The 12,507-nt window shown below is 50.5% G+C and overlaps 1 protein-coding gene across 1 annotated transcript in view; it reads left to right on the top strand.

Moving 5' to 3' along the window:
* SORL1 (sortilin related receptor 1) overlaps nucleotides 1-12,507 on the top strand; it is a 166,024-nt gene that overhangs the window by 93,146 nt on the left and 60,371 nt on the right. The window contains exons 17-21 of the mRNA XM_042959590.1: nucleotides 1,780-1,952; nucleotides 3,266-3,397; nucleotides 5,946-6,037; nucleotides 7,348-7,594; nucleotides 8,280-8,418. Coding sequence (XP_042815524.1) covers nucleotides 1,780-1,952; nucleotides 3,266-3,397; nucleotides 5,946-6,037; nucleotides 7,348-7,594; nucleotides 8,280-8,418 — 783 coding nt within the window. The remainder of the gene's footprint in view (nucleotides 1-1,779; nucleotides 1,953-3,265; nucleotides 3,398-5,945; nucleotides 6,038-7,347; nucleotides 7,595-8,279; nucleotides 8,419-12,507) is intronic.

The raw sequence follows: 12,507 nt of genomic DNA on the forward strand, positions 1-12,507 counted from the left end.
ACACCAGAAATGGGAAATGTTCCTCTGTCCCTAATCCTAAGGCAAGTCTTTCTGGACTCAGGCTCTGCTATAAAGGCATCAGGTGGTTAGAAGGAAAACCAGAGCCCCAGCATGGGGTTTGCAGATGTTGGAGATGCGGGGTGGAAAGCTTGCTGCTGTGAACGTATCCTCCACGGCCCCCTGTGGCAGCTGCGACGAGAGTCCTTGACTTCCCTGTCACGTACGGGCTTGGCAGTTTTCGTCTTAACGGCCCCCTTCACTGGGAATTACAGTGGGAAGCTTCCCTTGAAAACCAGAAGAAGAGATTAGTTACCCCGTGGTGGCGGCTTAGACATTTTTGAAGTAAAATGAGACCAAAGGAAAAGTAGGCAGACTTAACCTTTATTAAAAATTGTATGTAGGGGCACCTGGGTGTTAAGTGTCCAACTCTTGATTTCGGCTCAGGTCACGATCTCCTGGTTCATGAGACCGAGCCCCACGTTGGGCTCTGTGCTGACAGCGTGGAGCCGGCTTGGGATGCTCTCTCTCCCTCTCTCTCTGCCTCACCTGCTTGCGTGCTCTCTCTCGAAATAAATAATCTTTAAAAAAAAAAAAAACTGTAGGTAGATTTTTTGGGGGGGGATGCATTATCTGTCTTCTAGCTGGGAAGCAGGCAGCTAGTCCACGTGAACTCAATGAAGGGAATCAGAGAGAGCGAAAAACGGTCACCCTGCAGGCCTGCGGCAGAGAGATTCGGGTCTTGGTCCCACACACAGCATACTGTCCAAATGGACACGTTAGACGTGGACGGGGCTGTGCTGCTCGTGTCCATCGCTGTGGAAAAATCTGAATGTTTTCTCGGCCGTTCCCTAAGTAGAAGAGAGAGAAGACTAGCTCCTCTGGTGACTGGCTGTCTGACATTAAGTCGCCTCAAACACTCTGGGCCTCTATTTCTGTGTCTTCAAAAAACGACCACGTGAGCATCTCCACTGTAAGAGGCAGCATTGTGTAGTGGGTAAAATGTAGGTCCTGGAGCCAGACTGCCCAAGTTCAAGCCGTGGCTCTCCCGCTTCCGAGTTGGGTGACCTGGAGTGCGTTAACCTCTCTGCTGTCGGTTTTCTCACGTATAAAATCGAGCTAACAGTCATGCTTCCATCAGGCGGTTGTTACGCCCGCGAAACAAACGCCGGAAGCTGGTATATACACTGTGTAAGTATTTGTTAAGTAGAGGTAGAATCTTCGGGATGATCGCGTGGTGAGACGTTTCGTTAAGTATTCGAGAACAAATGTAGCCTTACTGTTTTGGAAACACACTAGGTTGATATAATTGCCCTGTGTCATCGTGAGTGACGTTGGATGGGTGAGCAAACAGATTAGCTACGAGTCTCCGTGACGAGGGGTCTCCAGTCAACATGATTACGGTGCCGTGTGATACAGTCCTGTGACGAGGGAGAGCATGGTCATCATGTTCTCATGTGTAACTTGAAAGACTTCTAGGTCGAGCTCAGAAGCGTGGATGTTGGAGCATGCCTACTGGGGCACCCAGATAAAAAAGAGCAAATGTAACGAGGGACACGGTTTGCAGACACGACAATGGATTTATAGGGGTTGAAGTAGCTTGTCCCAAGTGGAAAGGCGATTCTGCTTTCTACATCTCGATTCCCGTGCTTTGCCACTAGATCCACGCCACGGGCCCGTGGCTCTGAGGTTTAGGCTTGAGAAGAAAACAGGCGAGGCATGCCAAGACCTCCTCAGCAACCCCCGGGCCCACCCTCTCTGTTGCTTTGTGTGTCTGTGCAGAGGAGAATGAGTTCATCCTGTACGCCATGCGGAAGTCCATCCACCGCTATGACCTGGCCTCAGGAGCCACGGAGCAGCTGCCTCTCACTGGCTTGCGGGCCGCAGTGGCCCTGGACTTTGACTATGAGCAGAACTGCTTGTATTGGTCTGACCTGGCCTTGGACATCATCCAGGTGCGTCAACCCTTCGGTCTGCTCGCAGGGGCTACGCCTCGTGATCGCCCAGTCCTGATAAGCCTCTTTCCAAATAGCCCACTTCTGATTCCCAGCAGGTATTAGACATGGGTATTAGAGGTTTTACGTGGTAACTCATTTCAGGGCCGGCTGATGAAAATTTTCAGTCTTCTCTTTTAGCATTTTCTTGCCCTGCCTACTTCTGTCCTTGTAGGAAGGACAGAGGGAGCCCAAGCCGGCAGTCTGGCTCATAAGGGAAGCCTCACTTTTCCTGCTGGGAAGATTTTAGGACTAGCAGCGTAGGATTATTAGTCACTATCGCACCAGCTGCCTCTTAAGCGTCCTTCTGCCGAAGCCATGACCCAGTAATACTTGACTTCTCCACGTAATTATCCACTTGAGCTATTCCGAACACAGTCAAGAACTGGGAAGTGAGCTCTAAAGATCCCCACACAGGCCAGATAGATAGCCATCTACACTCAAACCCATGCATTTTATTTTATTTTTTTTATTTTTTATTTTTTTTAACATTTATTTATTTTTGAGACAGAGACAGAGCAAGAACGGGGGAGGGTCAGAGAGAGAGGGAGACACACAGAATATGAAACAGGCTCCAGGCTCTGAGCAGTCAGCACAGAGCCCGACATGGGGCTCGAACTCACATACGGCGAGATCGTGACCTGAGCCGAAGTCGGACGCTCAACCGACTGAGCCACCCAGGCGCCCCAAACCCATGCATTTTAAAGGAGAGCTATTTGATCTTTATTCATTGCCCACTTAATCCCTTTTAGAAAAGCAATTCCAACAAGCTTTCTCGGGACTTCCAACCCAATTTTACTGGGGCCGGGTTTTGAGGAGGGTGGAGATGGGGGGTGGGGGATGGGCATTGGGAGGGACTGGTGGGTGGAGCTATCCCAAGGGAGGAGAGCCTCTGAAAACTGACCCAAGAACTCAGAGATAACAGCAGTCTGGCTTCGTGTATTTTAAAAGCAAACAAAATCCTGCTTCTCCGTAATCTCCGACCTCATTATTGTGATACGGCATCGTTCAGTAACCGGTGTCCGTAACGCTCATGCAGAGTCATACAGATGATTACGTTGTGTTTAGGTGTTCTGCTGAAAACAGGAAGCGGTGACATGTTCTAGAACACTTTGCCCGGAAACCGGCTTCGCTCACGTGGAAAGTTGACTCATCTAAAACCTCGCATCCCTTGCCAGCCAAGCCCGTTGAGGAAACGGTTACCATCGGGGGGAACCGAGCTGGCGCGGGGTCGTCTGCGCGTTTCACAGCCTTTGTTCTTTTTCTCTCTTCAGCGCCTCTGTCTGAATGGGAGTACAGGGCAAGAGGTGATCATCAACTCCGGCCTGGAGACCGTAGAGGCCTTGGCTTTTGAACCCCTCAGCCAGTTATTGTACTGGGTGGATTCTGGCTTTAAAAAGATTGAGGTACGTGTGTCCCATGCTGTCCGTAATTAAGCGAGCAGGGGGTGCACCTGGGCCTGGAGTCACGTTTGACACCGAGGTGGCAGCTAGTGTGTCCCACCCACTTCTCTGGAGATTCTTCGAGAATTCCAGAGAATGGGCCAGCGGAGCCTCTGGAAAGGGAAGAAAAGGGGGGAGGTTCCGAATTCTTGCCCTTTGCCGTGAAGGGCCCACGTGAGAACAGGATGCCTGGACCCACCTGACAGAGATTTCTCGAAGGTGCCCTGAATGGTTCTGTTTTGGCTAACGGCAGCCTGTGGGAGTAACCATAATGATAATCATAATAACGCCACAGCATGATTATCGTGCCGTAGTATCAGTGCTCTAGTATGACTGTTGTCGACCAGAGTCATAAAGACAGCGTCACGATCATGATCACCATCGTTATTATTAAAGGCAATGAGGACTCCCTGGGTGCCAAGCCCCACTAGAACCACTTTGCATGAATTATGTGATAGACTTCTTACAACAACCCTGTTAACAGTGGGTACTTTTTTTTTTAATGTTTTATTTATATTTGAGACAGAGAGAGAGAGAGAGAGAGAGACAGAGCATGAGTGGGGGAGGGGCAGAGAGACGGAGACAGAACCTGAAGCAGGCTCCAGGCTCCGGGCCGTGAGCTGTCAGCACAGCGCCCGATGCGGCCTCGAACTCACGAGCAGCGAGATCATGACGTGAGCTGAAGTCGGACGCTTAACCGACTGAGCCACGGAGGCGTCCCGACAGCGGGTACTCTTATTATCCCGTTTTTACCTGTCTGTGCCTTAGCTACCTAAGGCAACGCGAGGGTCAGGAATGGCCTCGACAGCACCAAAGTCATGGTCTCATAGGCACGCTCACCTCCTGGACGTCACGGCTGCGGCCCATCGTCCCCAGCCCTCTTTGTACTGACGATGTGGAAGCATGGCACGCGGGTGGTGCAGGAAGTGCAGTAGAGGCAGGGAGGCTCAGAGAGTCGGGAGAAGTTGCCAGACGAGACCCGCGAAGTCGAGAGCCAGACCTGGGTTCGGTCTTTATTCTGGAAGCCGAGTGACTCAGGCGAGTTTCTTACCCACCGAAGCTTCGGGTGCTTCGTCTGCGATACGAAGGTTCGTTTATCCACTCAGTGGTTGGACGGGTGCTTTTTCCTCACGTGCTTACGTGCCAGGTATGGTTTGAGGTGGTGGAGAGACAGCAGTAGGCGAGCCACAGGTTCCTGTTGTGATCGAGATTAGAGTTTCGTGGAGGCAGCGAACTAATGAAGAAAGAAGTCTGTCAGTTCCGTCAGCGACGCGTCCTCCAGAGAATGTCCGGGGTGGCGGGGGGGGGGGGGCAGTGTGATCGTGTGACTGCACAGTCAGGCGGCATGCCACGAGGTGGGCAGGAAGGCCTCGAGGATGTGACACCTGAGCGGAGCCCTGAGGACAGGGTGATTAGCGTCCACGCCACAGCGCGGCTGGGGGAAGTGAACAAGAAGGCGCCCAGTGCCTTGGACATACTGAGTAGTGCGTCTGTCTTGCCCTTCCTCTCCTTTCTTTGATGTGTGTGGTCAGCACTTTGCCAGGTGCTGGAAGGATGCAGTAAAGCGTAAGCCCCCACACAGCATACAACTCAGGTCCCGTCTGTGCAGAATGGTGAGGGGAGTCACGGACAAGAAGTGCCGATGCTCGTTGCTCGAGGCAGGTCAGAGGCGTTAAGCCGAGGAAGTGGGGCCTGGAGGTGAGTTTTGAAGGAAAGACACGATTTGATTACGGGGCAGAGGACAGGCCCAGGAGGGGATATGGTAAGAGCAGACGAGGACGAGGAGTACGTCAGGCTTGGAGACCCACGAGAAGGCCAGTCCCACCAAAGTTGTAGGGGCTGACGTGGAAGAGAGAGAATATGGAGGAAAGAAAATGAACGGTCTGTGGAGGCTCCTTTTTTGTTTTTGAGTTTTTTTTTTTTAACGTTTATTCATCTTTCGAGAGACGAGAGAGAGAACACCAGCAGGGGAGGGGCAGAGAGGGAGACGCAGAATCCGAAGCAGGCTCCAGGCTCCGAGCTGTCGGCACAGCCCGACACGGGGCTCGAACTCACGAACTGTGAGAGCATGACCTGAGCCAAAGTCGGTCTGAAGCCAGAGCTTAACCAACTGGGCCACCCAGGCGCCCGTGTGGAGACGCTTAATCGTGAGGCGGGAACTTTGAGGATTTGTTTTGTAGACAACGTAGAGCCACTGGTGGCTTTGGAGCCTGGAGTGACGTAGGTGGGTTGCTTTGTGCAGATCTTCACGCCCCAGACCTGGAGCACAGGCGGCCGTGTGGCTCCTCTGTCAGACCACGTGAGAATTGTCCCATGACCGGAGGAGGGAACAGCTCGTTCCACCGGGAAGTTTCCCAGATGGCGCCTGCAGGGGAATCAGGCAGTCATAGAGGCGCGTGTCTGTAGGCAGCAGCCCCATGGGAAACTGTGATGTGGGCCTTTCAAGGAGCTCACATCCATCTTGGCCTTCCACCCACGGCTCCCACCACCCCCCCCTTTTTTTTTTTGTCAGGTAGCTAATCCAGATGGTGACTTCCGACTCACGATTGTCAACTCCTCTGTGCTCGATCGGCCCCGGGCCCTGGTCCTCCTGCCCCAAGACGGGTAAGTGTGGCCCCAGAGGGAGTCAGCATGTGTCGGATGCTACAGCAGACAGATTTTCGTGGAAATGCGAACTGCTGAACACAAACTTGTTTCTGATGATTACGGTTGAAATAATCTGTTGACTTCAAGTTTTGAAGCCAGAGCTCAGTCATCTGGTCAGGTAACTCTACTCCCTTTCCGTTCCCGAGCATCAGAGTCTCTGCACCCAGATGTCTCACATCTGTGGGGTGTTTTCTCCAACGAAGGGTATTATTGAAAGCAAGTCTCTCGGTTAGACGTGGTCAGGCCTGGTTGGATATCGTAAGGATCTTTACCTGGAGTTTGAGGCATGATGCAGACATTTGATCCCGTCCATCTTTTTCCTGTGCGCCCTCCCCCCCCCCCCCCCCCCCCCCCCCCCCCCCCCGCCAGCTTGGGTGGGTTCTCTTACTAACAATTTGTATGCACCTGGGAAATGCAAAGGTGCTTTTTATTAATTTCTTAACTTAAGGAAACATAGCTGAAAGGAAATTCTGGATTAGGTTTTCAGTCCTTCTAATATTTATGATACAGAATTCGATCTGCTTTTTAAGAGAAAAAGTATATGTACCTGATTAAAAACGTTACAAGAACAGAAGCTTATGACATGAAAAACATTTGTTTTCTCCTTTCTCACTCTTAACCCTTCTCGCTCACGCATCCTAGGGGTAACCATGATTAGTGGTTTCTTGTGTAGCTTTCAGAATTCTCTTTTACCCGTATACAAGCGTATATCCTTAAAACACATGTACACGCCCGTGTGTCAGACAGAATCGGAGGACATTTGCTGTTCTGCATATTTTAAACATATTTAACGTGGTTTGAAGATGACGTTTTCATGTGAGTGCTTGTAGATTTTTCAGGCTTCGTAATACTCTTTTGTGTATACCACAGTCTGTCACTTTCTCTGTATATTGACGTTTTGGTGTGTATACATATATATCCACCTAAAAGTGTGTGTGTATCTGTACACACATAATACATATACGTGTACACGTATGTATATATATACGCACTTGCTAGTAAGAATGATGCCGTGATGAATAGCTTTGTATATTGCAGTCACGTAACTTGATTATATCTGTTTAAATTCCGGTAAAGGAATTCCTGGGTCAAGAAGTTAAGTATCTTAAGTATCACAATTACAGATTATAACAATAATGCTGAACGAACTGGCCTTATGTTTGTCGATGGGCTTCTTACCTCCTTGGGGTAGCATGTGACCCCACCCCCCACCCCCCCACCTTTCCCCAGGTCTGATGTGATGTGCGTTCTTTCCCGGTTTTGACCAGGGTGATGTTCTGGACTGACTGGGGAGACCTGAAGCCAGGAATTTATCGGAGCAACATGGACGGTTCTGCTGTGCATCGTCTCGTGTCAGAGGACGTGAAGTGGCCCAACGGCATCTCTGTGGATGACCAGTGGATCTACTGGACAGACGCCTACCTGGACTGCATCGAGCGGATCACCTTTGATGGCCAGCAGCGCTCCGTCATCCTGGACAACCTCCCCCACCCCTACGCCATCGCCGTCTTTAAGGTGGGGCCTCCTTTGCTCCCACCTTGGGCGGTCTGTTAGAGCTGGGGAAGAGTGTACCCAGGTGAAGAGCTGCTCTTGTCTTACATTGATGCTTGTCTACTTCTAGAAAACCGGCCCATTTCTGAATTTGAGACAGTTTCCTTTACAGTTTCCTGTCCTTGACATCCTTTACGGATGTCACAGTTGCCGGGCTGCTCACTGTTCACATTTCAAAAGATTAAAGGTTGAGGTTGTTTCACAGAAAAACCCCCGTTTGCCCTTGAGTGCCGGTAGTCTGGGCTCCGTGTCATCTCCTGTGAGGCTTGTCCGCCTCGTGCCCTGATGGCTTCAGATGAGCTCTGTACCACCTGCGTTGCCCGTCGCTCCTGCTTTGACTCTAGAAAACAGAATGGTCGCTTCTCCCCGACGTTGGGAAGCAGATTTCGAACCGAAGGGGCTGGACCGTGGGCAAACTTGATTGCCCATCGGTTAGTTTCCTTCGGGCGGTCCCTTCTGTGCGGCTCTTTGGTGAGGTCTGGATAAAACCGCTGCCTTGCCTTTCGGCGGAATCTTGATGAGGCTGGTCATTCACCAGTGACTGTCAGGCATCGCCCCGCACGGGCAAACCCGTGTTCTCACGGAGGGTCCAGAACAGGAGACCCAGGAACTACGCTAACGAGCACGGTTTTCTTTTTTCTTTTTTTAGAATGAAATCTACTGGGATGATTGGTCGCAGCTCAGCATCTTCCGAGCTTCCAAATACACCGGCTCTCAGATGGCGATTCTGGCGAGCCAGCTCACGGGGCTGATGGACATGAAGATTTTCTACAAGGGGAAGACGACTGGTAAGGCGGTGTGCCCCGCTTCGTCTTTCTCTCTCTCTGTCTCTCGTGGATCTCTAGGCGGGGCTGGGCGTGGGCAATCCCTGCTCAGGCGGGATCTGGCAGCCTGCATTTTTATTGTCACGACAACATGCACATTATTTAATGTCTTCCTAATGACATCTTAATTTCTTTTCTAATGGTACACAAACAGCTGGAAGACAGCGTGTTTTTGCCTGCCTAGCGTGTGATACTTGGCGGGTAATTACACCCCCCTCCCCTGCCTTTGGCCCCTGACTGATTGGTGCTGTGGCTTCTGTTGCAGCTGGAGAGTCCCAGCGGGCGCTTAATCCCCACTTGGCAACCTTACAGGGCCCAGCGCTGTGCTGGGTGTGCAGACAGTCGCTGCCTCCTGATGGGATCGTGTCTTGTTCTCCGGTTGCCCAGATGACCTGTTGCTCATTGAGCGCCTCCCTATATGATGCATTAATGAATGCGTCCCTCCTGCAACTCTTAAGGCCCATGAAGAAGGGGATTGTGGGTTTTTTCTTTTTTTTTTTTTTTTTTTTTTTTTTTTTTCTTCCCTTCTGGCCTCAACAGTTTTGCCACTGCCTGGCACTTAGTAGGGCTCGGTATTTGTGGAAAGAGGTCATGGAAAAGGAAGAGCTGCCATTGGATGGAGACAGTAGCTGTCTTTTTTTTTTTTTTTTTAATTTTTTTTCTAACGTTTTTATTTATTTTTGAGACAGAGAGAGACAAAGCATGAGCAGGGGAGGGGCAGAGAGAGAGGGAGACACAGAATCCAAGGCAGGCTCCAGGCTCTGAGCTGTCGGCACAGAGCCCGACGCGGGGCTCGGACTCAGAGACTATGAGATCATGACCTGAGCTGAAGTCGGATGCCCAACCGACTGAGCCGCCCAGGTGCCCCAGTAGCTGTCTTAAAGATTGCTGGCGGAGGCTTCGAGAGCTGCTCCGGTGCCTGTGACCCTCTGGTCCTGGAGAAAGCCTCCTTCCTTATTTCCTGCCCTTTCCGTCTATATGCCACCCGTATGGTTGGCTCTCCAGAAGAGACGGCAGGATGCTCCGGGAAGAATAGTCCTTTTAAGAAGCACCCTATTTTTCTCAGCAGGATTAAATAGCACCCTGGGTCTGCTGACTCTCCTTTATTGACAAACTGCTAGGTTTCCCGGTTTGAACTAGAATGTTGACATTGTTTGGTGGGTTTTGGCTGGCCTTGTGCTAAGAGAAGATTGTCAAAGGGAAAAAATACGGTTATAGATACCCTTGTTATTTGGGGGAGACCAGTGGAGATAGCATTGAGAACACCCTTAGGAAACCATACGGAATGCTGGAAATGTAAGTCTGTATTCTTGTCCTGCCTTTGCGACTGACCTGTGACGTGGGCGGGGGCGGTACTGGGATCCATGGATCATAGATTAGGGAACGACATCTCAGATGTTGTGAATTCGCTCTCTCAAAGGTCCCTCGCTGGTTTAGGAGCCGGGCTTTTGTTCCAGTTCTGCCACAGAACATAGGGGTCACTCTCTTCTCGGACATGGTGCCTGTTTTAAAACAGGGAGAGATGAAGGACTGCTTCTCAGCTCCAGGGGCTGAAACTCAGGGCCTTTGTCTGATGGAGGACCCCCACCCCTGCTGATGGGCGTGGGTAGCAAGCCCAGTGAGTCCTCAGCATTCCTCTGGATTAGCACTCCTTCCAGAAAGCAAGTCTGCCTTTTGACAAGCGCTTGTAAGCACATGTTGGTGAGCACACGGCAGCGTTCAGATGAACCGCTGACCCTTGGGCTTCCACCCCTCCCCGGTCTCGGCTGGTCACTTGCTTCATTCCACCTGATGGGCAGTCACCGCCAGGTCCCGGGGGGGTGGGGGTGGTGTGCTGGGGGAGCGAGTTTGTGGTCTAAGCATGTGCATAGGTGGTCTCCTGGGGCTGTGCACACGGGCCTGCGAGCCTCACCTTGGGCATGATTTCCCCTTTGTGCCTGAACGAGCCCCCTTCATTTAAACCATCCAGAGTAATTCCGGGAGTCTGGCTGGGGTCTGGACGGAGATGTGTGCCGGTGGGTAGCACACAGACTCGGGCCTGCAGCCTCAGGACCGGTCGCTGCCTTCTCTTTGGTCCTTCCTCCATTTGCCTTTCGGATTTCCTTTTTCTCCTTTGTGTGAGCAGGATCCTTGCAGCCGGCCTCCTGCCCACAGACACAGGGCCGGAGAAGCAAGTCTGTGATCTCTCAGGGCTAGTTTAGGTTAGCTGAGCACTTTTGAAATGACATCTGCCTGCCAGCACTGCCTGTATGCAGCAGGTGCCTCTTGGCCTTGAACTTGTTTGCTCTAACCTGCCTGATTTTTTTGGACCCTGTTTTGCACATTCGTGACCTCTGGTGCTAGTCAACCTTTATTATTTTTATTGTCAGCTTCTAGCGCACGTAGGACTATTAGCCAAGTGTAAAATAATAATCGAGATGATAACCTACATTTATTTAGGGATTCCTGTGTTATCAGTATCACGCTAATGTGCTTTGTGGGCTTGAATGACCTCAGTTAACCTTCCCCAAATCCTGTGTACTATTAATATTTCTGTTTTGTAGATGAGAACATGAAAGTCAGGCTCATGTTTCTGTATCATACGTATAGTCAAGTGGTAAGACTTTGCACCGTGGCCTGATTCACTTCCAAGCTTGACTTCCACGAAACTGTTAGGCTCTGCTCCCTCTATCATCTGTTGTTGGAATAGCAGTGCCCTGGTATATGATGGGGATATGGAAGTCCTAGATGTTGATTGATTGATGTGCGTGATAAAAATTTGTTCACTCCGAGCATTTGTCCATTTGGGTGATTTTGGTTATAACCAGACGCCTTTCTTGATCTTTGTCCCTGATTAGTTTTCATGTAGGGTTACTGGAATTTATTCTCCACAAAGAGTGCTTTTTTCTTTTTCTTTTTTTAAATGTGTATTTATTTTTGAGAGAGAGAGAGCACAAGCAGGGGAGGGGCAGAGAGAGGGGGAGACAGAATCGGAAGCAGGCTCCAGGCTCTGAGCTGTCAGCACAGAGCCCGACGTGGGGCTCGAACTCAACGAACTGCAAGATCATGACCTGAGCCGAAGTCAGAAGCGTAACCGACTGAGCCACCCAGGCGCCCTGAGTGCTTTTTCTTTAAAGAGCTTAGTTTACAAGGCTGTTGATTTTTTCAGTTGCTTTTGCAATGGATTAAAATACTTTGGAGCTCTTGGAATGGTCCTTCAGAGTCTCAGTAACCTAAGGCTTTTAAATATCTGTAGTGAGGGCAAACACTTATTCTCTGAGGTGGATTTGATTTGATCATTGTCAAACGTTTAGATAATTAAGCAAGATAATAGCATTTCTGTGTCCTAAACTGGTTCTGGAGGAATTTTCCAAAGAGGAGATCTGAAATATGTTCTGAATCTGCCCAATGAAGGCATCATGGGGCTGTTTGGTCTTTGAAGGGGACATCTTTGGAGATGATGACTGCCATTTGTCCACTCTTTATATCAGATTGATGGTCTTTGTATTGTCTTGCCCATGCAAGACTGCAGCCTCCTGTATAGAGTCCGTGGCCATGTTCTGGGGGTGGAATTCTGCTGACTACTCTTTCCATGCTCTCCCGGCTTCTCTGTAGCACCCCATAAGCTCCTACCCAGTGTACCTCTTGGGGTCAGTGACTGGGTCTGCTTGGTTTGGGGTTTGCCTCTGGACACTGCCTCTCAGACCGTATATATCTCTGTCTAGAACCCCATTTTGGGGGTGCTGGGGTGGCTCAGTCGGTTGAGTGTCTGATTTCGGCTCAGGTCATGAGCTCGTGGTTCACGAGTTAGAGCCCTGAGTCAGTCTCTGTGCTGAGAGTTCAGAGCCTGGAGCCTGCTTCCGATTCTGTGTCTCCCTCTCTCTCTGCCCCTCCCCTGCTCACGCTCTCTCTCGAAAATGAATAAACATTAAAAAAAAAAATTCAGAACCCCATTTTGGGTTCGGTGCTTCTGGCTCTTGCTTCCTTGGGTAGAAACCTTTGCTCCACATGTGAAAGTGTTAGTCGTGTTCTTTTACAGACATAGCCCATGTGAAAACATCATCCTGTCCTGGA

The sequence above is a fragment of the Panthera tigris genome, chromosome D1 (assembly GCF_018350195.1).
Source record: "Panthera tigris isolate Pti1 chromosome D1, P.tigris_Pti1_mat1.1, whole genome shotgun sequence".
NCBI lineage: Eukaryota > Metazoa > Chordata > Mammalia > Carnivora > Felidae > Panthera > Panthera tigris.